The sequence below is a fragment of the Ranitomeya variabilis genome, chromosome 3, assembly GCF_051348905.1.
Source record: "Ranitomeya variabilis isolate aRanVar5 chromosome 3, aRanVar5.hap1, whole genome shotgun sequence".
NCBI lineage: Eukaryota > Metazoa > Chordata > Amphibia > Anura > Dendrobatidae > Ranitomeya > Ranitomeya variabilis.
The window spans coordinates 238,179,963-238,203,859 of NC_135234.1; the positions used below are offsets into that span (position 1 = coordinate 238,179,963).

General features: G+C 48.2%; 1 protein-coding gene across 2 annotated transcripts in view; it reads left to right on the plus strand.

Moving 5' to 3' along the window:
* Positions 1–23,897, plus strand: part of ACACA (acetyl-CoA carboxylase alpha) — a 483,059-nt gene that overhangs the window by 11,702 nt on the left and 447,460 nt on the right. For both annotated transcript variants that reach the window (XM_077295311.1, XM_077295310.1), the window contains exon 3: positions 22,319–22,549. In XM_077295311.1, the coding sequence (XP_077151426.1) occupies positions 22,319–22,549 (231 nt within the window). The remainder of the gene's footprint in view (positions 1–22,318; positions 22,550–23,897) is intronic.

Consider the following 23,897-nt stretch of genomic DNA (forward strand, 5'->3'; position numbering starts at 1 on the left):
CTGAGCTCTCCGGTCTCCTCTCCTCTGCACGCCGCTGGCGACCCGGAAGTGATCGCGCGCGTCACTTCCGGTCTTTTCGGCGCTCACTGGAGGCACTTCCGCCGGCGGTGCCTCGTGCAGGACGCTGTCCTCCACCCGGGACCATGGAGGGGAGGAGGATTCTACAACCGCTGGGGGCAGGGACATGCTACAGAGCATAAAACCTGCCAGAAAATGTCACAGGTAAGACCTTTCCTGCCACGGAGAGCAGTACCTGCCCTGCGCCTGCAGAGCCCAGCGCTGCCCCTGCCACAGTAAGTGTTGCAGGGACAGGGGTCCTTAGGTAGTGATCTAGGGGTATTATTAGTCGTGACTCTCTCTCCCCTCTCATTTCAGGGAGAAAAGTCTGCCCTTAAAACTACTACAAAAAAGAAGTGTGCCATCTGTAACATTAAGCTGCCACCCTTATGGGAGAAAAAACTCTGCAGGACCTGTACTCACACAAGTGTCAGGGCAGAGCAACCTTCTTTATTAGAAGAAATCCGCTCCTTGGTCAAGCAAGAGGTGCAATCATCCCTAGCGGCCTTTACCCCTCCACCCCCACCGCCACTCTCCCCAGCTAAAAAAAGGAAAATCCAGGATGAGGATTCTGAATCTGAATCAGAGGCTGGAGGAAGAGTCAGAACCGCAGTCCATACAGGACCAGATGTTTGGTGGTATAACTAAGGGTAAACGGGTGGGGTTCCCAATTCATTCAAATATATCTGATATGATTGATCAGGAGTGGGAACTAGCTGAAAAACGTCTCAGAACCCCATCAGAGATGAAGCATAGATTTATCGGTCGTCCATGACAGCACTACGGAGAGAGGGGATCCGCCCTTCAGGAACAGGAAACCTACAGATACATAAGGGCGGCACCTCTTCCACGCATCAGTTGGTTTCCTGTTCCCGGAGGACAGGATTCCCTTCAGATACGACTTCGTTTCTCCTATCAATACCCAGGCCGGCTGTCCGACCCAGGTAGCGAGAGGGTCTCCTACCTCGGGCAGTGCGGGTCCCTGGAAGCGCCACGGTGGGTCCGGGTAGGACTCCACGACAGTGAGCGGTGCAGTGTGGAGCGACGTCCGGAGGAGGTCCATCCCCAGTGGTCAGCGAGGTGAGTATGTCCCCCCGGGGTCCGCTCACCCCCCTGGACCTCGGTCTTCCCCGCTCTGATCCCCGTCGGTGCGGTGCAGTGCAGCGTCCTGTGCGCTCCTTTCGGTTCAGGGCCGTAGCTGGGGGTCGGACGCCGGCTTCTGCCGCAATCGCAGCTGTGCTGCGGCCGCAGGCGGCGATGGTGTAGCGGCGGGCGGCTGGGTGGTCCGGTGGGACCGTCCCCCGGCTTCCGGGCGCGTTCCTGAGCGCTCTGCCCGATACCGGAAGTGACGCGCGGGGGCGGGGCCTGGACCGGAAGTCAAACGCCGGCCGGCTTTTTTGCATAAAACGCCGCTGTCCTGCATGCGGCGGGGGCAGGGGGGGAGCGATTGGGGCGGGGGGGGTGAAGCAGTGACCTGCAAGTGGGGGGGTGGATTTGGCCACGCACCTGCACTGATTCCGGATCCGGGGGAAGGGCTATTTATAGCCAAACAGAATGCTGCAGAGCTGCTTGTGAGCCCATCTGCAGCTATGGATGAGCCGGAAGCTGCCGTCGGTCTGCTGGAGCAGGAGCAGGACAGATCCTCGGAGAGGTCCCATGCGAACCCCCAGCTGAAGACCCGCGGACGCAGTAATCAGGCCAGTCGCAGATCAAGACAGAAGGATCTGGACCGACCCCCCAGTAATCCGGTATCTACCGCTACTGCCTGGGTAAAGGCCCCGTCTCACATAGCGATTTACCAACGATCACGACCAGCGATACGACCTGGCCATGATCGTTGGTAAGTCGCTGTGTGGTCGCTGGGGAGCTGTCACACAGACCGCTCTCCAGCGACCAACGATCAGGGGAACGACTTCGGCATCGTTGAAACTGTCTTCAACGATGCCGAAGTCCCCCTGCAGCACCCGGGTAACCAGGGTAAACATCGGGTTACTAAGCGCAGGGCCGCGCTTAGTAACCCGATGTTTACCCTGGTTACCAAAAAAACAAACACTACATACTCGCCTTTCGGTGTCCGTCAGGTCCCTCGCCGTCTGCTTCCTGCTCTGACTGAGCCGCCGTACAGTGAGAGCAGAGCGCAGCGGTGACGTCACTGCTGTGCTCTCACTTCTCACTGTACGGCCGGATCTCAGTCAGAGCAGGAAGCAGACGGCAAGGGACCTGACGGACATCAGCATGTGAGTATGTACTGTTTGTTTTTTTTTACATTTACGCTGGTAACCAGGGTAAACATCGGGTTACTAAGCGCGGCCCTGCGCTTAGTAACCCGATGTTTACCCTGGTTACCAGTGAAGACATCGCTGGATCGGTGTCACACACACCGATTCAGCGATGTCAGCGGGACCTCAACGACCAAAAAAAGGTCCAGGCCATTCCGACACGACCAGCGATCTCGCAGCAGGGGCCTGATCGCTGGTACGTGTCACACATAGCGAGATCGCTACTGAGGTCGCTGTTGCGTCACAAAACTAGTGACTCAGCAGCGATCTCGCTAGCGATCTCGCTATGTGAGACGGGGCCTTAAGAGATCTTCATGAATGTACCCTGATGCAGTCTTTTCCTATGTTTATTTCTGTAGGGGAAAAAATGCGCTGGTAAGGCAAAAAACTAAGGAGTGCGCGCTATGCGCTTGCCCTTTGCCAGACGCCTACCCTAAGAGACTTTGTCAGTCGTGTGTACGGCAGATGGTAGGAAATAAATTGATGGGAACACTGATAGCGGTAGCACCAGATAAATTACATAGCCTTTTTCTCCGCTCCCATAGGTGGCGGAAGAGTCTCCTGAGTTCACATCAAACCTTAGGGAGATTATCAGGAAGGAGGTGAAAGATTCCCTGAAATCCCTGTCCCGGGGGGAGCCTTCCAAAAGAAGAAGGGAGCCTAGCGCCTCAGATTCGTCCGCTGGCCCTAGTAGGGAGAATGATTCAGACGCCTCTGTCTCCTCAGCGTCCTCTTCGGAAGAGGAGTCTAACCGTTTCTGTTTCCCGTTGGACCAAATGGACAAACTGATTAAATCAGTTAGATCCACCATTGGGATGGCTGACGAAAGGCCAGAACTTTCAGCGCAGGACCTAATGTTTGGCGGTCTAGACCCAAAAAAGCGTAGGTCTTTTCCGCTCAATGACAAGGTTCAGAACCTCATCAAAAGGGAATGGAAAAAGCCAGAGAAAAAAGGCTCTTTTCCACCGGCCTTTAAACGTAGATATCCCTTTGAGGACCCCATGGTGAACACATGGGATAAAGCACCAAAATTGGATGCAGCGGTGGCTAAGGCGTCTAAAAAATCATCTATCCCCTTTGACGACATGGCTTCCCTAAAGGATCCTCTCGATAAGAAGGCTGACTCGTTCCTTAAAGGGACATGGGAGATGTCGGCGGGTGCCCTGAGACCTGCTGTAGCTGCGACATGTGCAGCCAGATCGATGATGGTCTGGCTGGATCAGCTAGGGTCTAAGTTGGAAGAGGGTGTTTCCAGAGATTCTATGTTGAAATTCCTGCCAACAATTCAGAATGCAGCGGCCTTTCTCGCGGACGCATCTGCGGATTCAGCAAGAATGGCGGCTAGAGTGGCAGGACTATCAAACGCAGCACGCAGGGCCCTATGGCTGAAATGTTGGCCGGGTGACCTTCAATCCAGATCCCATCTGTGCTCTATCCCATGCGAAGGGGAATACCTGTTTGGTCCAGTCCTAGACATACTGCTGGAGAAAGCCGGAGACAAGAAGAAGTTTCCCAATCTACCAACTACTTTTTACAGGCGTCCCTTCGCAGGGAAAAGATTCTTTCGAAGGAGACCATCCAGAGACCAGAGCAGATGGGACGATAAAAAGAAGAAAGGTACTGGATTTATGTTTGGAGGTGGAGGACGTCAGGAGCCATCCCGTGAGGTAAAAAAACCACCCCAATGACTAGTCGCCCCGGTGGGAGGTAGACTATCTGCCTTCTACCCGGCCTGGTCCAAAATCTCCAGTAGCGATTGGATTTTGGGGTTAATAGCTACGGGTCTGCGGCTGGAGTTCTCCTCTGTCCCTCAGAACTTCTTCAGAATTACCCCTCTCAGGTCCTCTCCAGCAGAACAGGCGGCCCTGGAAACGGAAGTTCACGACCTGCTCAATAAGAATGTCCTGTCAGAGGTTCCGGAAGGAGAACAGGGTAGTGGATTCTACTCTCCTCTATTCCTAATAAGTAAACCTGATGGCTCCTTCAGAACAATTATTAACCTTAGGGCTCTTAATAATTTCCTGACCGTTCAATCATTTAAAATGGAAACTATTAACACCGCAATAAAGCTACTGTTTAAAAACTGCTTTATGGTAGTATTGGATTTGAAGGACGCCTACTACCATATCCCTATTTATGCAGGTCACCAATGATACCTGAGGGTGGCGGTACGGTTGGATGGGGTAGTCAGACACTTCCAGTATAGGGCCCTCCCCTTTGGTATATCGGTCGCCCCTCGGGTGTTTACCAAAGTAATGGCTGAAGTTATGGCACACCTACATGAGTCCGACATTCTAATAATCCCCTACCTGGACGATCTCCTTATCGTAGGTAAAACGGCAGATCACTGTCTGGAACAGTTACATAAAGTGATGTCTGCTCTGGAGCGTCTGGGGTGGATGCTAAATGTTAAAAAATCACGGTTACAGCCCATGACGGTGCAGTGATTTTTTTTTTTAGGCCTGACCCTGGATTCCCAGGTTCAGGAATGCCGTTTGCCTCAAGAGAAAATTGATCGCCTGCACCTTCAGGTGCTGAATGCCTCTAAAAACCCCACCATGTCCCTTAGAAGAGCCATGTCTCTGTTAGGCTCTCTCTCGTCCTGTATTCCAGCGGTCCGATGGGCCCAGTATCATACGAGGATACTTCAGGGCGAGGTGCTGTTACAACAAAAAGGGTTGGGGGGATGTCTGGAGAGCCTGCTGACCCTATCCCAAGAAGCTATTGTATCCCTCGGATGGTGGCTAGACCAAGAGAACCTGTCCACAGGGGTCCCCTGGGAATATAATGTAACTCGTATAGTCACCTCGGACGCTAGCCCTTCTGGGTGGGGGGCTTACATGGGGGATACATTGGTCCAGGGGCTTTGGGATTGGGGTCAGATGGAAATGTCCTCCAACCTGAAGGAGTTAACGGCAGTGGAACAGGCAGTTAAAACACTCCTTGTCTATCTACAGGGCCACCACGTGCGGGTATTCTCGGACAATCGGGTCACCGTGGCATACATAAATCACCAAGGCGGGACTCGTTCCAAATCCCTAATGTGCGTAGCAGATCGTCTATTCCATCTAGCAGAGCAACATCTTCTCTCATTGACAGCTCTTCACATAAGAGGGGCAGAAAACACTACGGCGGATTTCTTAAGCCGCAACATATTGAGGCAGGGAGAGTGGTCCCTGAACGGCTCCATCTTCAACCTCATCGTGGAAAGATGGGGTCAACCAGAGGTAGACCTGTTTGCCACAAAAGAAAACAGGAAAGTGGCACAATTCTGCTCTCTGAACCCCAGAGAAAATCCTCTGTCAGTAGACGCCCTCCTCATAGACTGGAACTTCAGGCTAGCCTACGCCTTTCCTCCCCTGTCTCTACTTCCTCTGGTGGTGAGGAAAATCAGGAAGGACAAAGCCACAGTGATAGTAATTGCCCCCTTCTGGCCCAGAAGAACGTGGTTTCCATGCCTGAGGGCTATGTCGATATCCGACCCATGGGTCTTGCCAGACATCCCGGATCTCCTATCCCAGGGCCCAGTCTACCATCCTCGGGCGGTTGGCCTTCATCTGACGGCGTGGATTTTGAGCGGGCGCTGTTAAAGGATAGGGGGTTCTCTCCGGCCCTCATTAACACGCTGCTGAAGACCAGAAAAATAATAACCACAAAAATCTATGTCAGAATCTGGAAGAGATTTCTTCAGAACTCGGGGGCCATAGCTGGACAGTCAATACCGATTGACCAGATCTTGGAATTCTTACAGAAGGAGTTAGATATGGGGTTATCCCCAAATACTCTTAAAGTGCAGGTATCAGCCTTAGGGGCCCTCTTTGGCTGCAACATTGCTGAGAATCACTGGGTCAGCAGATTCATCAGGGCGACAAAACGGTCTAGGTTAATGGTGAAGAATAGAGTCATGCCATGGGACCTGAACCTTGTCCTCTCAGCCATGACAGAGGCCCCATTTGAGCCAATTTCTTCGGCCTCTATTAAAAATGTATCTCTTAAAGTAGCCTTCCTGGTGGCCCTAACATCGGCGCGTAGGATAGGCGACATCCAAGCATTATCCAGGGTTCCCCCTTACATGCAGCTTAGGGATGATAGAGTGATACTATCCCCTGATCCAGCATATCTTCCTAAAGTAGTGTCCAGATTCCACAGAACACAGGAAATAGTTCTTCCATCTTTCCTCCCCAATCCTACTAACGATAAGGAAAGGAAGCTACACACTTTAGATGTAAAAAGATGTATCCTGGAATATCTAGCAGTAACTGATCCCTGGAAGACAGATAACGCCCTATTCGTGTCCTATCAGGGTAGTAGGAAGGGTCATAGGGCATCGAAATCTACTTTAGCTAGATGGATCAGGGAGGCTATCTCGCTGGCATACATCTCAAAGGGCAAGCCGGCGCCTGAAGGTCTGAAAGCGCATTCCACTAGAGCTATGGCGGCTTCGTGGGCGGAAAGATTGGAGGTGTCGATCGACCAAATTTGTAAGGCTGCTACTTGGTCTTCCCCAAACACATTCTATAACCACTATAGATTGAACCTGGGTGCCTCTTCTGACCTCTCTTTTGGTGTAAGGGTGCTGCAAGCTGTAGTCCCTCCCTAGTTAGTTACTCTCTGTAATTCTCTCCGTAGTGCTGTCATGGACGACCGATAAAGTCTTAGTTACTCACCGGTTAATGGTGTTTTTCGGAGTCCATGACAGCACCTGTACATACACTCCCGTCTTCTTAAGTTCTGGGTGTACACCTCTTCCTTTATTTATATAATTCACGGGTAGTGAATAGTTAGTTATTGTATCATTGTTTATTATGTATGCTATTAACCTTGGTGGTCCTCTTGTGCTCTGTAAACCAACTGATGCGTGGGAGAGGTGCCGCCCTTATGTATCTGTAGGTTTCCTGTTCCTGAAGGGCGGATCCCCTCTCTCCGTAGTGCTGTCATAAACTCCGAAAAACACCGTTAACCGGTGAGTAACTAAGACTTTCCCTTAGAAGGGGATTCAGCCAAATGGGATATCCCCAAGGTTGATTCACAAGTGGCAAGAGTGGCTGAGAGAACGGCTCTTCCATTCGAAGACTCGTCACAATTAAAAGATCCGATGGACAGAAAAATAGAAAGTCTGTTGAAAAAATCGTGGGAGACCTCCATGGTAGCACTCAAAGCCAATATTGCATCCACATGTGTGGCTAGAGCACTTTTTCGCTGGTTAGGAGAACTGGAATCCCACATATCCCAGGGCACTTCTAGAGCTGAATTGTTAGACTCTCTACCCAGTCTCCTTAGAGCCACGGGTTTCCTAGCGGATGCATCCATGGAAACCATCAGAATTGCTGGGAGGTCTTTGGTACAGACTAATTCAGCCAGAAGGGCGCTTTGGCTAAAAATGTGGTCTGGTGATATCACCTCAAAAGCCAAATTATGCGCCATACCGTTTAAGGGTAACTATGTTTTCGGGCCTTCCCTAGATGACATCTTGGAAAAGGCAACCGATAAGAAAAAAGCCCTCCCGGAACAAAAAGCTCCCAAAAAGAAGTTTTTTCGTCCCTTTCAGGCCCAAACTTCTCAGAGAGGGAAAGGCAAGTCCGGGAGATGGAGTTACCCGAAAGGAGGGGAAAGAAATATCCTTATCCCTAAGCAATAGCAACAGCAGTCTCAGCAGGAAAAGCGGTGACTTCGACCCGGTGGGGGGGAGACTCTCAAATTTTGTACTCCAGTGGCAAAACATCACCAATTGCCCCTGGGTCCTCAACGTCATCAAAGAGGGTCTCTTAATAGAATTAATTTCCTCCCCCCCCGCGGGGTCTAAAGATTACCGCCCTTCCCTCCTTGAAAGACCAGGCCATATTAGAGTCGGGTCTCAGGGCCCTAAAAATGTCAAATGCAATATCTCGGGTTCCGGAATCAGAGAGAGATCGGGGGCATTTCTCCCGTCTGTTTCTGATTCCCAAACCATCGGGCGAGTCCCGTATTATTATAAATCTAAATGGCCTCAACCGGCATGTCAAATACCGAAAGTTCAAGATGGAATCAGTGAAAAATGCCATTCCTTTGATAAGCCCGCACTCCTTCATGGCTACGATCGATCTGAAAGATGCTTACTTTCACATCCCCATTCACCAGAGACATCGTCAGTATCTCAAATTTGCAGTACAGAAAGGACATCTAATAGAGCACTATCAGTTCAACGTCCTTCCGTTTGGGATCTCCTCTGCTCCAAGAGTATTTTCCAAAATAATGGGGGAAGTAGTCTCCTTTATCCGGAGGCAAGGCGTCTGTATAGTGCCGTATCTAGACGACCTTTTGTTAGTGGCTCCCACCAAGCAAACCCTGGAGTCTCATGTATCAAAGACTCTCAATATTCTGACATCTCTTGGATGGGTTCCGAATCTGGAAAAATCACACCTGAGACCCTCCAAATGCAGGAAATTCCTGGGAGTTCTTCTAGACTCTGCAAGACAAATGTCCTTCCTTCCATTGGAGCATCGTCTAACCCTAATATCAAAGGTCAAGACGTTCAGAGATGCCAGATCCCCTACAATCAGAGAAGGCATGTCTCTTCTAGGATCTATGACAGCCTGCATCCAATCGTTACCATGGGCCCAAGCCCATTCCAGAATTCTTCAGGCACATATCCTGCAGAATTGGAATGGTCGTCCCAGTTCCTTGAACAAGAGGTTGTACACACCAGGTCGTGTCAAGGCCTCCTTGGCATGGTGGATAACCCCAAAAAACTTACAAAAGGGAGTCAGTTGGACTCAAGTCCCTCTGACTACAGTTACAACAGATGCCAGCGAGAGGGGCTGGGGGGCCATGATAAATCACATCCCTTTCCAGGGTCTCTGGGACCAGTCGACAAGCAGAAAGTCATCCAACTACAGAGAACTAAAAGCTGTAGAGGAAGCTCTGCTAGTAGGGGGTCACCTTATCAAGGGATATCACGTCCGAGTGTATTCGGACAATATGACTACGGTGGCTCACATCAGACGTCAAGGCAGTTCAAAAAACAACAACCTGAAGAACATATCTGCCCGACTATGTTCCTGGGCAGAAAGACATCTTTTATCCCTGACGGCAGTTCACCTGAAAGGCTCGTCCAACACTCAAGCAGACTATTTAAGTCGCCAGGACATACATCCGGGGGAATGGTGTCTGAGCAACTGAAGTTTCGAGATGCTGGTGAACAAGTGGGGTCTCCCAGAAATCGACCTATTTGCATCTCGCCAAAACGCGAAAGTCAAAGCTTTCTTCTCCCTAAACCCCAGAAACGGCTCCAAAGGAGTGGATGCTCTGGCCCAGAAATGGAATTTCCGGCTGGCCTATGCATTTCCACCAATTCCAATACTGGCAAAAGTCTTGCAGAAAGTTCGGGAAGAACGGACACCTACTATATTGGTAACCCCGTTGTGGCCAAAGAGGAGCTGGTACAACCTGATAATTAGGGTTGAGCGAAACGGATCGTTCATTTTCATAAGTCGCCGACTTTTGGCAAAGTCGGCGTCTCATGACACCAAGCCGATCCCTGTGTGGGGTCTGCCATGCGGTACGCGACTTTCGCGCCAAAGTCGCGTTTCAATGATGCTAAAAGCGCCATTTCTCAGCCAATGAAGGTGGACGCAGAGTGTGGGCAGCGTGATGACATAGATCTCAGTCCCCACCATCTTAGAGAAGGGCATTGCAGTGATTGGCTTGCTTTCTGCGGCGTCACAGGGGCTATAAAGGGGCGTTCCCGCCGACCGCCATCTTACTGCTGCTGATCTGAGCGTAGGGAGAGGTTGCTGCAGCTTCTAAGGAAGCAGGGATAGTGATAGGCAGGGTACATAAAGCTACAAACCGCTTGTGCTGTAGCGATTTCCACTGTCCAACACCATCTTTTGATTGCAGGGACAGTGGAAGCTACATTTTTTTTTTCCTCAGCGCTGTAGCTCATTGGGCTGCACTAGAAGGCTCCCTGACCCTGATAGCTGCGTTGCTGTGCCTGTGTGTACGCCGCTGTGCAAACCAACTGCTTTTTTCAAAGCACAAATCCTGTTTTTCCTTCCTTTCTGCACAGCTATCTTGTGTTTGTCCACACTTTTGTGTGCAGCAGTCCTTTTTATAGCTGCCTGCCATACTTTTCTGAGATAACTGCAGGGAGATAAATATTGGCAAGTCTGCCTCCGTGCCATTGCTGTGTGTGGTATCTGTCTCTCATTGTGTGCCACCGAAAACACTGTGTATACTTGGCCCTTTTTTTTTTTTTGCTAAATTCTCCCTTTTCCCAAAAAAAAATTAGTGGGAGATAAATACTGGCAAGTCTGCCTCCGTGCCATTGCTGTGTGTGGCATCTGTCTGTCATTGTGTGGCACCGAAAACACTGTGTAATACTTGGCCATTTTTTTTTTTTTTTTGGGGAACATTCTCCCTTTTCCCCCCAAAAAATTAGTGGGAGATAAATACTGGCAAGTCTGCCTCCGTGCCATTGCTGTGTGTGGCATCTGTCTGTCATTGTGTGGCACCGAAAACACTGTGTAATACTTGGCCATTTTTTTTTTGGGGGGGAGATACATTCTCCCTTTTCCCCCCAAAAAATTAGTGGGAGATAAATATTGGCAAGTCTGCCTCCGTGCCATTGCTGTGTGTGGTATCTGTCTCTCATTGTGTGCCACCGAAAACACTGTGTAATACTTGGCCCTTTTTTTTGGGGGGGGGGGTACATTCTCCCTTTTCCCAAAAAAAAATTAGTGGGAGATAAATATTGGCAAGTCTGCCTCCGTGCCATTGCTGTGTGTGGCATCTGTCTGTCATTGTGTGGCACCGAAAACACTGTGTAATACTTGGCCATTTTTTTTTTTTTTGGGTACATTCTCCCTTTTCCCAAAAAAAAATTAGTGGGAGATAAATATTGGCAAGTCTGCCTCCGTGCCATTGCTGTGTGTGGCATCTGTCTGTCATTGTGTGGCACCGAAAACACTGTGTAATACTTGGCCTTTTTTTTGGGGGGGGGGGGTACATTCTCCCTTTTCCCCAAAAAAAATTAGTGGGAGATAAATATTGGCAAGTCTGCCTCCGTGCCATTGCTGTGTGTGGCATCTGTCTGTCATTGTGTGGCACCGAAAACACTGTGTAATACTTGGCCTTTTTTTTTTTGGGGGGGGGGGTACATTCTCCCTTTTCCCAAAAAAAAATTAGTGGGAGATAAATATTGGCAAGTCTGCCTCCGTGCCATTGCTGTGTGTGGTATCTGTCTCTCATTGTGTGCCACCGAAAACACTGTGTAATACTTGGCCCTTTTTTTTTTTTTTGGGTACATTCTCCCTTTTCCCCAAAAAAAATTAGTGGGAGATAAATATTGGCAAGTCTGCCTCCGTGCCATTGCTGTGTGTGGCATCTGTCTGTCATTGTGTGGCACCGAAAACACTGTGTAATACTTGGCCATTTTTTTTTTTTGGGGGGGTACATTCTCCCTTTTCCCCAAAAAAAATTAGTGGTTGATAAATATTGGCAAGTCTGCCTCCGTGCCATTGCTGTGTGTGGTATCTGTCTCTCATTGTGTGGCACCGAAAACACTGTGTAATACTTGGCCCTTTTTTTTTTTTTTTTGCTAAATTCTCCCTTTTCCCCCCAAAAAATTAGTGGGAGATAAATATTGGCAAGTCTGCCTCCGTGCCATTGCTGTGTGTGGCATCTCTCTCCCATTGTGTGCCACCGAAAACCACTGTGTAATACTGGGCCTTTTTTTATTTTTGGGTAAATTCTCCCTTTTAAAAAAAAAAATAATTTGTGGGTGATAAATATTGGCAAGTCTGCTTGAGTGCTGCTCCTGTGTGTGCCATATGTCTCAAATTATTGGGGCACAGAAAGCCTAGTGTGTAACATTGGGCCTGATTTTCCTTTCAGTGTCAGGCACCTATAAAGGTATATATAAATCCTACAGAAGTTTGAGTTCACCTTATAAGTTGTTTTACAGTAACAAATAGCGTTACTTTGGTTACGTTTTGCAAACAATGAGGAAGTCTAGTGGAAGAGGTCGTGGCCGTGGGCGGTCATTGTCAGCTGGTAATGATGGTAGTGGTGGTGGAGCATCAGGTGGTCGTGGTAAAAGCAGTACAGCACCTAAGTCTCGAGTTGTTGAGCCAAAAACGTTGTCTGCCTACACAAGGCCTCGAACGCTCTCTTTTCTGGGAGTAGGAAAACCACTTTTGAAGCCGGAGCAGGAGGAACAAGTATTGGCTTTCATTGCTCACTCTGCCTCTAGCTCTTTGCCTCCTCCTCGGAAAGTGCCAAATGTCAGAGCAGTGCATCATCAGTGGATGCTCCCGGTCAGGAACAAGTCGCTTCCTTGTGTCCTTCACCCAGAACAACAGTGAAGGATGCGTCAGTCGACACAACAGGTTACTCCATGGAGCTCTTTACACATACCGTTCCTGGGTTAGACAGTGAAACAGTTAACAGGCCATGCCCATTAGAAGTTGAATCGGACATGGAGTGCACAGATGCACAGCCACAGCCAGATTACTATGCTGTTCCTTTGACTCAGACCAGAACATTGCCCTCGCAGTGTACTGAGGCAGAATCAAACCCAGCGGAGACTATGGTGCCCCGTCACGAACGCTATACCACCGGCTTACACGGTGACACAGACGAAGTTGCACACGACATAGAAGAGGAGGTCATAGATGACCCAGTTTTTGACCCCGATTGGCAGCCATTGGGGGAACAGGGTGCAGGCGGCAGTAGTTCAGAAGCGGAGGAGGAGGAGCCGCAGCAGGCATCAACATCACAACAGGTTCCATCTACCGTGCCCGTATCTGGCCAAAAACGCGTGGCAAAACCAAAACCTGTTGGAGGACAGCGTGGCCATCCGGTTAAAGAAGCTCAGTCTGCAATGCCTGAAAAGTTATCCGATAGTAGAAAGAGTGCAGTCTGGCATTTTTTTAAACAACATCCAAATGATCAGCGCAAAGTCATCTGTCAAAAATGTTCAACTACCTTAAGCAGAGGTCAGAATCTTAAAAGTCTAAATACAAGTTGCATGCATAGACATTTATCCACCATGCATTTGCAAGCCTGGAATAACTACCAAATGTCCCTAAAGGTTACAGCACCCTCGGCCAATGAAGCTAGTCAGCAACGCTACATCCCTTCCCTCACTGTAAACCCACCATTTCCCGCACCACCGGCAGTATCTGTGCAGCTTTCGTCGCCAGGCCAAAGCAGTCAGGGAATCACCAGGTTTGCAGTAGGAAACACTGCATGTAGGGCACCGGCAAGAATACCATCTCCAACCCTCTCTCACTCACCCATGTCCACCGGCACCACCGCTAGTTCCACGATCTCCAGCTCTCCAGTCCAGCTCACCCTACATGAGACTCTTGTTAGGAAAAGGAAGTACTCATCCTCGCATCCGCGTACACAGGGTTTGAACGCCCACATTGCTAGACTAATCTCATTAGAGATGATGCCCTACCGGTTAGTTGAAAGAGAAGCTTTCAAAGCGCTGATGGACTACGCTGTACCACGCTACGAGCTACCCAGTCTGCACTTCTTTTCTAGAAAAGCCATCCCAGCCCTCCAACAGCATGTTAAAGACCGCATCGTCCATGCACTCAGGCAGTCTGTGACTACAAAGGTGCACCTGACAACAGATGCATGGACCAGTAGGCATGGCCAGGGACGTTACGTGTCCATCACGGCACACTGGGTGAATGTGGTGGATGCAGGGTCCACAGGGGACAGCAATATTGGGACAGTTTTGCCTAGTCCACGGTCAAGGAAAGAGTTGGCTGTAGGTGTTTGCCCCCCCTCCTCCTCTTCCTCCTCCTCATGCAGAAGCGAGAGCTCGTCCACACACCACAGTCGCACATCCACTCCATCCGCAGCTGCCACTGTTGCACACCAGGTGTGCCATTATGGGACAGCTAGTGGCAAGCGTCAGCAGGCTGTATTGGCAATGAAGTGTTTGGGCGACAACAGAAACACCGCGGAAGTTCTGTCCGAGTTCTTGCAGAATGAAACTCAGTCATGGCTGGGCACTGTACATCTTGAGGCAGGCAAGGTTGTGAATGATAACGGAAGGAATTTCATGGCTGCCATAGCCCTTTCCCAACTGAAACACATTCCTTGCCTGGCTCACACCTTAAACCTGGTGGTGCAGTGCTTCCTGAAAAGTTACCCGGGGTTACCCGACCTGCTCCTCAAAGTGCGCAGACTTTGCTCGCATATCCGCCGTTCGCCCGTACACTCCAGCCGTATGCAGAACTATCAGCGGTCTTTGAACCTTCCTCAGCATAGCCTAATCATCGACATTTCAACAAGGTGGAACTCCACACTGCACATGCTTCAGAGACTGTGCAACAGAGGCGTGCTGTTATGTTTTTGTGGGAGGATACACATACACGGGCAGGCAGTTGGATGGCAGACATGGAGTTGTCAGGTGTGCAGTGGTCGAAGCTACAAGACCTGTGTCAAGTCCTTCAGTGTTTTGAGGAATGCACACGGCTGGTTAGTGCAGACAACGCCATAATAAGCATGAGCATCCCCCTAATGCGTCTGCTGATGCAAAGTTTGACGCACATAAAGGAGCAGGCGTCTGCAGCCGAGGAAGAGGAAAGCCTTGATGACAGTCAGCCATTGTCTGGTCAGGGCCGTGTAGAGGACGCGGTAGCGGGCGAAGAGGAGGACGAGGAGGATGATGGGGATGAGTACTTTTTGAATGAGGAAGCTTCTCCTGGGCCAACAGAAATTAGTGGCGTTGCAAGGCTGGGTTCTGTTTTTTTAAGGGAGACAAGTGACGTAGATTTGCCTGTAACAGCCCCTCCAACCAGCACAACCGCAGATTTGACAACTGTAACTTTGGCCCACATGGCGGATTATGCCTTACGTATCCTCAAAAGGGACACACGCATTATTAAAATGATGAGCGATGACGATTATTGGTTGCCTGCATCCTTGACCCTCGCTATAAAGGCAAATTGCAAAATATTATGCCACATGAGAACCTCGAACAAATATTAGCAACCAAACAAGCAACTCTTGTAGACCGTTTGATTCAGGCATTCCCAGCACACAGCGCCGGTGATGGTTCTCAGTCTCACACAAGCTGCAGGGGGCTACATGGCAGAGGTGTTAGAGGTGCACAAATCAGAAGTGGCGTTGGACAGAGGGGTTTTCTGACCAGGTTGTGGAGTGATTTCGCAATGACCGCAGACCGGACAGGTACTGCAGCATCTTTTCAAAGTGACAGGAGACAACATTTGTCCAGTATGGTTACTAACTATTTTTCATCCCTTATCGATGTTCTCCCTCAACCGTCATTCCCATTTGATTACTGGGCATCAAAATTAGACACCTGGCCTGAATTGGCAGAATATGCGTTGCAGGAGCTTGCTTGCCCAGCAGCTAGTGTGCTATCAGAAAGAGTATTCAGTGCTGCTGGTTCAATATTAACCGAAAAAAGGACTCGTCTGGCTACCCAAAATGTGGATGATCTCACCTTCATTAAAATGAACCACTCCTGGATTTCAAATTATTTTGCCCCACCTTTCCCGGCTGACACCTAGCTTTCCTATAAAAAGGTCTTGCTTGTGGACTGGTCTTACTGAGTGTTCCAATCTCTTAATTTGCAGCAGCTGTTTGTCCAGCATACGACATGTTTACACCTCCCCCAATGGGAAAAATCCCCCCACGGGGCCGTTGTCTCGCCACTTGGCGCAAGCGCCCGTTACAGTGCTGATTGTCTGAAGAGGTGGGTGTGCCCGCTTTTGGTCGACGGCGCTGCCACTGGGTCCCTCATAGTACAATGTAGTGTCTCTGGCGGTGGTGGTGCGCACCCAACGTCAGACACACCATTGTAACATGAGGGGCCCTGGGGCGGTACCGCCGGCCACAAGAGAGTTCCCCCCCAGCTCAAACTGTGCTTTACCACGTGCAAAATTATCTCGCACAGCTCCACCAATGTTTAGTCTATGCACTAACATCATTCAATGCCTGGCACTGACAAACAATACCAATTTGTTTGCATCTATGATGCTAGTTAAAGAAGTCTGGGTCAGTGTCCTATATTGACACCAGTAAATACTAATTTACTGCCAAATTACTTTGTCATAAACTCTGCAGTTGAGCCCACCCCTGTACCTAAGCATGACACCCTTTTTTTACTTATAGTTGTTTTGCGAGACATTAACATCTATTTATTTTTTTGGAGTACTAACTGTGTCAGACACTCCTTGCAATACTCCTCCACTGACCACAATGCTGCCTGCCTGTGCATCCATGTAACTGATGTAAAACTGCCATGAGCCTATTGTTTGTTATTTTAGGCCTTTGATAGCCTGTCTGCGGTCCCTACTTGCATTACTCCTCCACTGACCACAAACAATGCTGCCTGCCTGTGCATCCATGTAACCGATATAAAACTGCCATGAGCCTATTGTTTGTTATTTTAGGCCTTTGATAGCCTGTCTGCGGTCCCTACTTGCATTACTCCTCCACTGACCACAATGCTGCCTGTTTACCCCTGGAGCCTATTTTTTTATTTTTTTTAATATTAATAAAACCATGATGGACTACGCTGTACCACGCTATGGGCTACCCAGTTGACAATTCTTTTGCGAGAAAAGCCATCCCACCCCTCCACCAGCATGTAAAAGACCGCATTGTCCATGCACTATGTCAATCTGTGAGTCCAAAGGTACACCTGACAACAGACACATGGACCTGTAGGCATGGCCACGGAAGGTTACGTGTCCTTTGTGGCGCAATGGGTTAATGTATTGGATGCATGGTCCACACAGGGGACAGCCTGGTAAGTCTGTCTGCAGTCCCTAATTCAAGTTGTCCTCAAATGAATAAATCTGAGCTTCAACCTTCTGGCTCTCATTAAGTGCTGTTGTTTAAAAAAAAATTGGTGTTTAGGGCCTACTAACGGTGTCTGCCCCTCCCTGGTGTTGACCTCAACTGAATACAGCTGAGCTTCAACCTTCTGGCTCTCATTAAGTGCTGTTATTTGAAAAAAAAAAAAATGGTGTTTAGGGCCTACTAATGGTGTCTGCCCCTGCCTGGTGTTTGTCCTCAACTGAATAAAGCTGAGCTTCTGGCTCTCATTAAGTGCTGTTTTTTTTTTAAAAAAAAGGGTGTTTAGGGCCTACTAACGGTGTCTGCCCCTCCCTGGTGTTTGCCCTCAACTGAATACAACTGAGCTTCAACCTTCTAGCTTTCGGCCTATAGTATCAGATATTAAACTGCATTTGGCCTTCAACTTTGGTTACGGCCTACTAACGGTGTCTGCCCCTCCCTGGTGTTGCCCTCAACTGAATAAAGCTGTGCTTCAACCTTGTGGCTCTCATTAAGTGCTGTGTTTTTAAAAATTGGTGGTTAGGGCCTACTAACGGCGTCTGCCCCTCCATGTTGTTTGTCCTCAACTGAATAAAGCTGAGCTTCAACCTTCTGGCTTTTGGCCTACAGTAGCAGATATTAAACTGCATTTGGCCTACTAGTGTGGTTGGGCCCTTAAAACAGTGTCTGCTGCTCTTAGGTTTGCTACTCCACTGAACAAAGCAATGCCGCCTGTTTAGTCCTGTTACCAATTTTGAACTGCATTTAGCCTACTTTATTCTTTGGCCCTATATCTGTTTCCTCCTCATCCTGCCCATTGCCCAGCCACTGCTAGATGAGTCTGCTGGTACATTGACCTAGACCACTACATTCCCCTTGCACTCTACACAGCCAGAATCTGACCCTGCTGAAAGTAAGGTTCCCCTTCCCGCATGTTATACCACCTTACACAGGGACAAAGAGGAAGGTGCAGATGAAAGTGCAGGTTCCTTCATCAGGTGGGGGGGGCATACTCGTTGGCAACGTCACGGGCACAGGGCCCCTCAGAGTACGTAAAAGTGTCGCTGCCGGTGGGAGGCGCCCCCGCCATGCAAACACACCGCTGTACTTTGAGGGGCCCTGTGCCAGTGCCAATGCGAACGAGTGGCCCCCCCTGCTTGCTCAGGATCACAGCACTTGCAACGTTGAAATACTTACCTCTCCCTGCTCCACCGCCGTGACGGAGTCCACATTTCCTGGGCCCACTAAAGCCTTGAACCAGCCCTACCCCCCACAACTTTTGCCAAATGACCCCCAATTTCCTATGCCCAACTATTATTATAAAGTTAATTAAGATTGACAAGCTTCAGAAACAAGAATGGATGTTTTTGGCATTAAAATGGGCACTGTAGGTGTTTTCGTGGCCTCCACGCACTGCCGACTATGCTTCCCCATTGACTTGCATTGGGTTTCGTGTTTTGGTCGATCCCCGACTTTTAGCGATAATCGGCCGACTGCACTCGACTCGACTCTGGACAAAGTCGGGTTTCACAAAACCCGACTCGATCTTTAAAAAATGAAAGTCGCTCAACCCTACTGATAATGAATTTACAGGCAGATGGCCCGTTCCAGTTTCAGATGGAGGAAGACCTTCTTTCTCAAGGACCAATCCATCTCCTGGATGCTCACAAATGGAATCTGGTGGCATGGCTACTGAAGCCCAGGTGTTGATAGCCAAAGAACTATCAGAGCCAGTGGTTTCCACGCTTCAAAAATCAAGGAAACCAGTAACCATTGCAATATATAATAAGGTTTGGAAGAAATTCTTATCATTTTGTCTTCCTCAAGTACCAGATCCCTTCAATCCAAATTTATCACAAATTCTAGACTTTCTGCAAAAAGGATTAGAGATAGGCCTCAGGCCTAGCACTCTTAAAGTCCAAGTTTCCGCCCTCAGTTCAATATTTGATCAGGATCTGGCAAATCATCGCTGGATTAAGAGGTTCATGATATCCGCTTCTAGGATGAACCCTAAGAAACGAATAACAGTACCACTATGGGATCTCAATCTGGTGTTACAAGGGCTTACAGGTCCACCCTTCGAACCATTATCCTCCTGCTCCCAGAAAAACCTGATCTATAAAACAATTTTTCTAGTGGCCATTACATCAGCAAGGAGGGTGGGAGAATTACAGGCCCTCTCAATGGTCGTATCAGATTTCCACCGCTCTCAAGAAATTGTTCTACCTTTTTTTTCCCAAATCCTACAAATCCAAAAGAAGAGAGATTTCATATGCTGGATGTCAGGCGCATTGTATTATTTTACCTAGAGCAAACCAGCTCTTACAGAATTGATCAAAATCTATTTGTCCATCCATCAGGACAAAATAAAGGGAAGAAGGTAGCCAAAAGTACTATTGCCAACTGGATCAAGAAAGCGATAGCAGAAGCATATCTTGCTCAAGATAAAACCCCTCCAGTGGGAATCAAGGCTCATTCAACTAGATCAACCTCAGTCTCCTGGGCAGAAAGAGCAGGTGCATCGGCAGAACAAATCTGCAGGGCAGCTACATGGTCTTCGTTGCATACTTTCTCCAGACAATACAGATTGGACATAATGCTCAACAAGGATTTAGCTTTCAGCCGGAAAGTACTCCAGGCCGTTGTCCCTCCCTAGCGCCAAATTAGTTGGTATTCCTCCGTATGCCGTCGTGGAAGGTGACTAGAGAAAATAGAATTATTCTTACCGTTAATTCGGTTTCTAGGATCCTTCCACGACGGCGCTAGTTCCCTCCCTATACTCCTGGATTTAAATCTGGGATTCAAGGTAAACCGGTGCTATGGTTTTCAGTTATAAGTCACTGGTGAGGGGGAGGTGGGACGGCCTTTTAACCTCTCCGTATTTCCTGTTCCCCATTAGGGCAAAGAGGCAACCTCCGTATGCCGTCGTGGAAGGTTCCTAGGAACCGAATTAACGGTAAGAATAATTCTATTTTTCAGTTTCACACTTTTTTGTTAAGTATATAATTCCACATGTGTTAGTTCATAGTTTTGTTGCCTTCAGTGTGAATGTACAATTTTCATAGTCATGAAAATACAGAAAAATCTTTAAATGAGAAGGTGTGTCCAAACTTTTAGTCTGTACTGTATGTGCACCTCTTGCACTATTTAAGATGGTAAGGTGCTTCTCCAGACATTTTTTCCCTATTACTTCAGATGTGTGTGATGTAGTGTGAGTGTATTAAAATACTTAGATTGATGTTTTCTCTGACTTCTTGTACCGCTCTGGTCCTCTTCTGACTCCCCTTCAGATCTGATGGCTCACTCGGTGTTCACTGTGTGCAGCTATAGCTGTGTTTGTGAGCCAGCTAGTCTGACCTGAAGTCACGTGGTCCAGAAGAGGACCAGTACGCTGCTGAAAACCAGGTAAAACTGCCATCAGTAAGTATACACGTTCACTATGTTGCATACATATTTACAGAGGAACAAACAAACCAAAAGACGACGGTCTTATTTTACCGCCCCCTTAATGAAGCCAACCATAGATAAAATTCTAATAAAATTTTATTTAAAGACTATAGAAACAATTAACATACGTTTAAAAAGGCTACCTCCATTTCACATCAGAACAATATCCCATGGGGGAACCATCGAGAAAACCAGACAGCAATACTGATAAAATAACAGCAGGAGCACTGAAAAAACAACCAAACTGCAACATATACAAGTTAATCAAACCCACAGACTCACATGCAGCAAATAGATCCCTTCTTAGGTGCTAACAGCATCCCTTTTTATATCTATACTCATGTGATTTCAGTATAAGTGCGATTTATAAAGTGCAGTAATATTATAAAGTGCAGTAACATTGTGATCCGCATATACAAGTGACCTCAATGTCTCAGGTCCAGCGATATATAACCATAAATGCAAAGTTACCTATATATAAATATCCAGTAGAGTCTGTAATCAGAGAGTTTCGCCCTTTCTGCTTCTTACGCCCCTGGATATTTATAGAAGGGATCTATTTGCTGCATGTGAGTCTGTGGGTTTGATTTAAGGTACCGTCACATTAAGCGACGCTGCAGCGATATAGACAACGATGCCGATCGCTGCAGCGTTGCTGTTTCGTCGTTGTGTGGTCCCTGGAGAGCTGTCACACAGACAGCTCTCCAGCGACCAACGATGCCGAAGTCCCCGGGTAACCAGGGTAAACATCTGGTTACTAAGCGCAGGGCCACGCTTAGTAACCCGATGTTTACCCTGGTTATCAGTGTAAATGTAAAAAAAAAAAACACTACATACTTACATTCCGGTGTCTGTCACGTCCCCCGGCGTCCGCTTCCCCTGCACTGTGTAAGCGCCGGCCCTAAAGCAGAGCGGTGACGTCAGCGCTGTGCTCTGCTTTACGGCTGGCCGGCGCTGACACAGTGCAGGGAAGCGGACGCCGGGGGACGCGACAGACACCGGAATGTAAGTATGTAGTGTTTTTTTTTTTTACACTTACACTGGTAACCAGGGTGAACATCGGGTTACTAAGCGCGGCCCTGCGCTTAGTAACCCGATGTTTACCCTGGTTACCAGTGAAGACATCGCTGAATCCGCGTCACACACGCCGATTCAGCGATGTTAGCGGGTGATCCAGCGACGAAATAAGGTGCTGGCCTTCTAGCTCCGACCAACGATGTCACAGCAGGATCCTGATCGCTGCTGCGTGTCAAACACAACGATATCGCTATCCAGGACGCTGCAACGTCACGGATCGCTATCGTTATCGTTGTTAAGTTGTTCAGTGTGAAGGTACCTTAACTTGTATATGTTGCAGTTTGGTTGTTTTTTCAGTGCTCCTGCTGTTATTTTATCAGTATTGCTGTCTGGTTTTCTCGATGGTTCCCCCATGGGGTATTGTTCTGATGTGAAATGGAGGTAGCCTTTTTAAACGTATGTTAATTGTTTCTATAGTCTTTAAATAAAATTTTATTGGAATTTTATCTATGGTTGGCTTCATTAAGGGGGCGGTAAAATAAGACCGTCGTCTTTTGGTTTATTTGTATGATTGAGAAGTACCATAAAAACTACACATTTGGACACTTTTTTGAATATTTACAGAGGGCTAGGGGAAAAAATGCTAGGAGAGTGTCTTTCATTTACATTGTCCCTGATTTTTTTTTTTTCCCTTTTAATCCATCCTGCAGAAAAATGGATGAAGCTAAACCTAACTTGAAAATATTGGATTTGAATAACCATTCCCGCTTCATAATTGGGTCTGTATCGGAGGACAACTCTGAAGATGAAATTAGTTCCATGGTTAAAATTGACCTTCTAGAAGACAAGGAGCGATCTTCTTCCCCAGCTTCTATATCCTCAGACACTATTTCTGACATGGGCTTATCTAGCTTTCAAGAAAATCTTGCATTGCAAATGCGGTAAGTGAACTTTCCAATGCTTTTTGTTGCTGTTATGGGCACATTGGTAGAATAAGCTGTTCTTTGGCTTTGGAATAAAATTAGGATGTTATCTCACTACTGTGGGCCTGGCTGATGGCTAATAATGAGAATACTGGTAGAACAGTGTCATGTCAAATCATACAGTGATGGTAAATACCTGTGTGTCATTAAAGAGAGACGTGTTCTAGGAATGACGCCTCTACTGGCTAATTATGTATATATACTGTGTGTGTGTGTATATATATATATATATTTGTCTAAGGGGTACTTCCGTCTTATTGTCGGCAACTTCCGTCACGGATATTCACTCGCTGATTGGTCTCGCCAGCTGCCTGTCATGGCTGCCGCGACCAATCAGCGACGGGCACAGTCCGATTAGTCCCTCCCTACTCCCCTGCTGTCACTGCCCGGCGCCCGCTCCATACTCCCCGCAGTCACGGCTCACACAGGGTTAATGCCAGCGGAAACGGACCGCGTTATGCCGAGGGTAACTCACTTCGTTACTGCCGCTATTAACCCTGTGTCACCAAGTTTTTACTATTGAGGCTGCCTATGCAGCCTCAATAGTAAAAACATCTAATGTTAAAAATAAAAAAAAATAACAAATCATTATATACTCACCTTCCGCCGCCTTTCCGACGCTCTGGTGACCGGTCCATGCAAGCGGCAGGTTCCGGTGCTAAGGTTGGTGTGCGACAAGGACCTGCCATGACGTCACGGTCATGTGACCGCGACGTCATCGCAGGCCCTGTGGGCTTGCGCCAGGAGGACCTGCTGTGACGTCATGGTCATGTGACCGCGACGTCATCACACCCTCGGACCGGAAGCTGCAGCCTGAACCGAACACAGGCGACAGAACTACAAGGGTACCCTCGGAAGGTGAGTATATGTTTTTTTTTTTAAATTTTTTAACCTGTGACATACGTGGCTGGGCAATATACTACGTGGCTCTGTGTTGTATACTACGTCACTGTGCAATATACTACGTGGCTCTGTGCTGTATACTACGTCACTGGGCAATATACTACGTCACTGGGCAATATACTACGTCACTGGGCAATATACTACGTCACTGGGCTATATACTACGTCACTGGGCAATATACTACGTCACTGGGCAATATACTACGTGGCTGTATACTACGTCGCTGTGCAATATACTACGTGGCTCTGTGCTGTATACTATGTAACTGGGCAATATACTATGTCACTGGGCAATATACTATGTCACTGGGCAATATACTATGTCACTGGGCAATATACTATGTCACTGGGCAATATACTACGTCACTGGGCTATATACTACGTCACTGGGCAATATACTACAT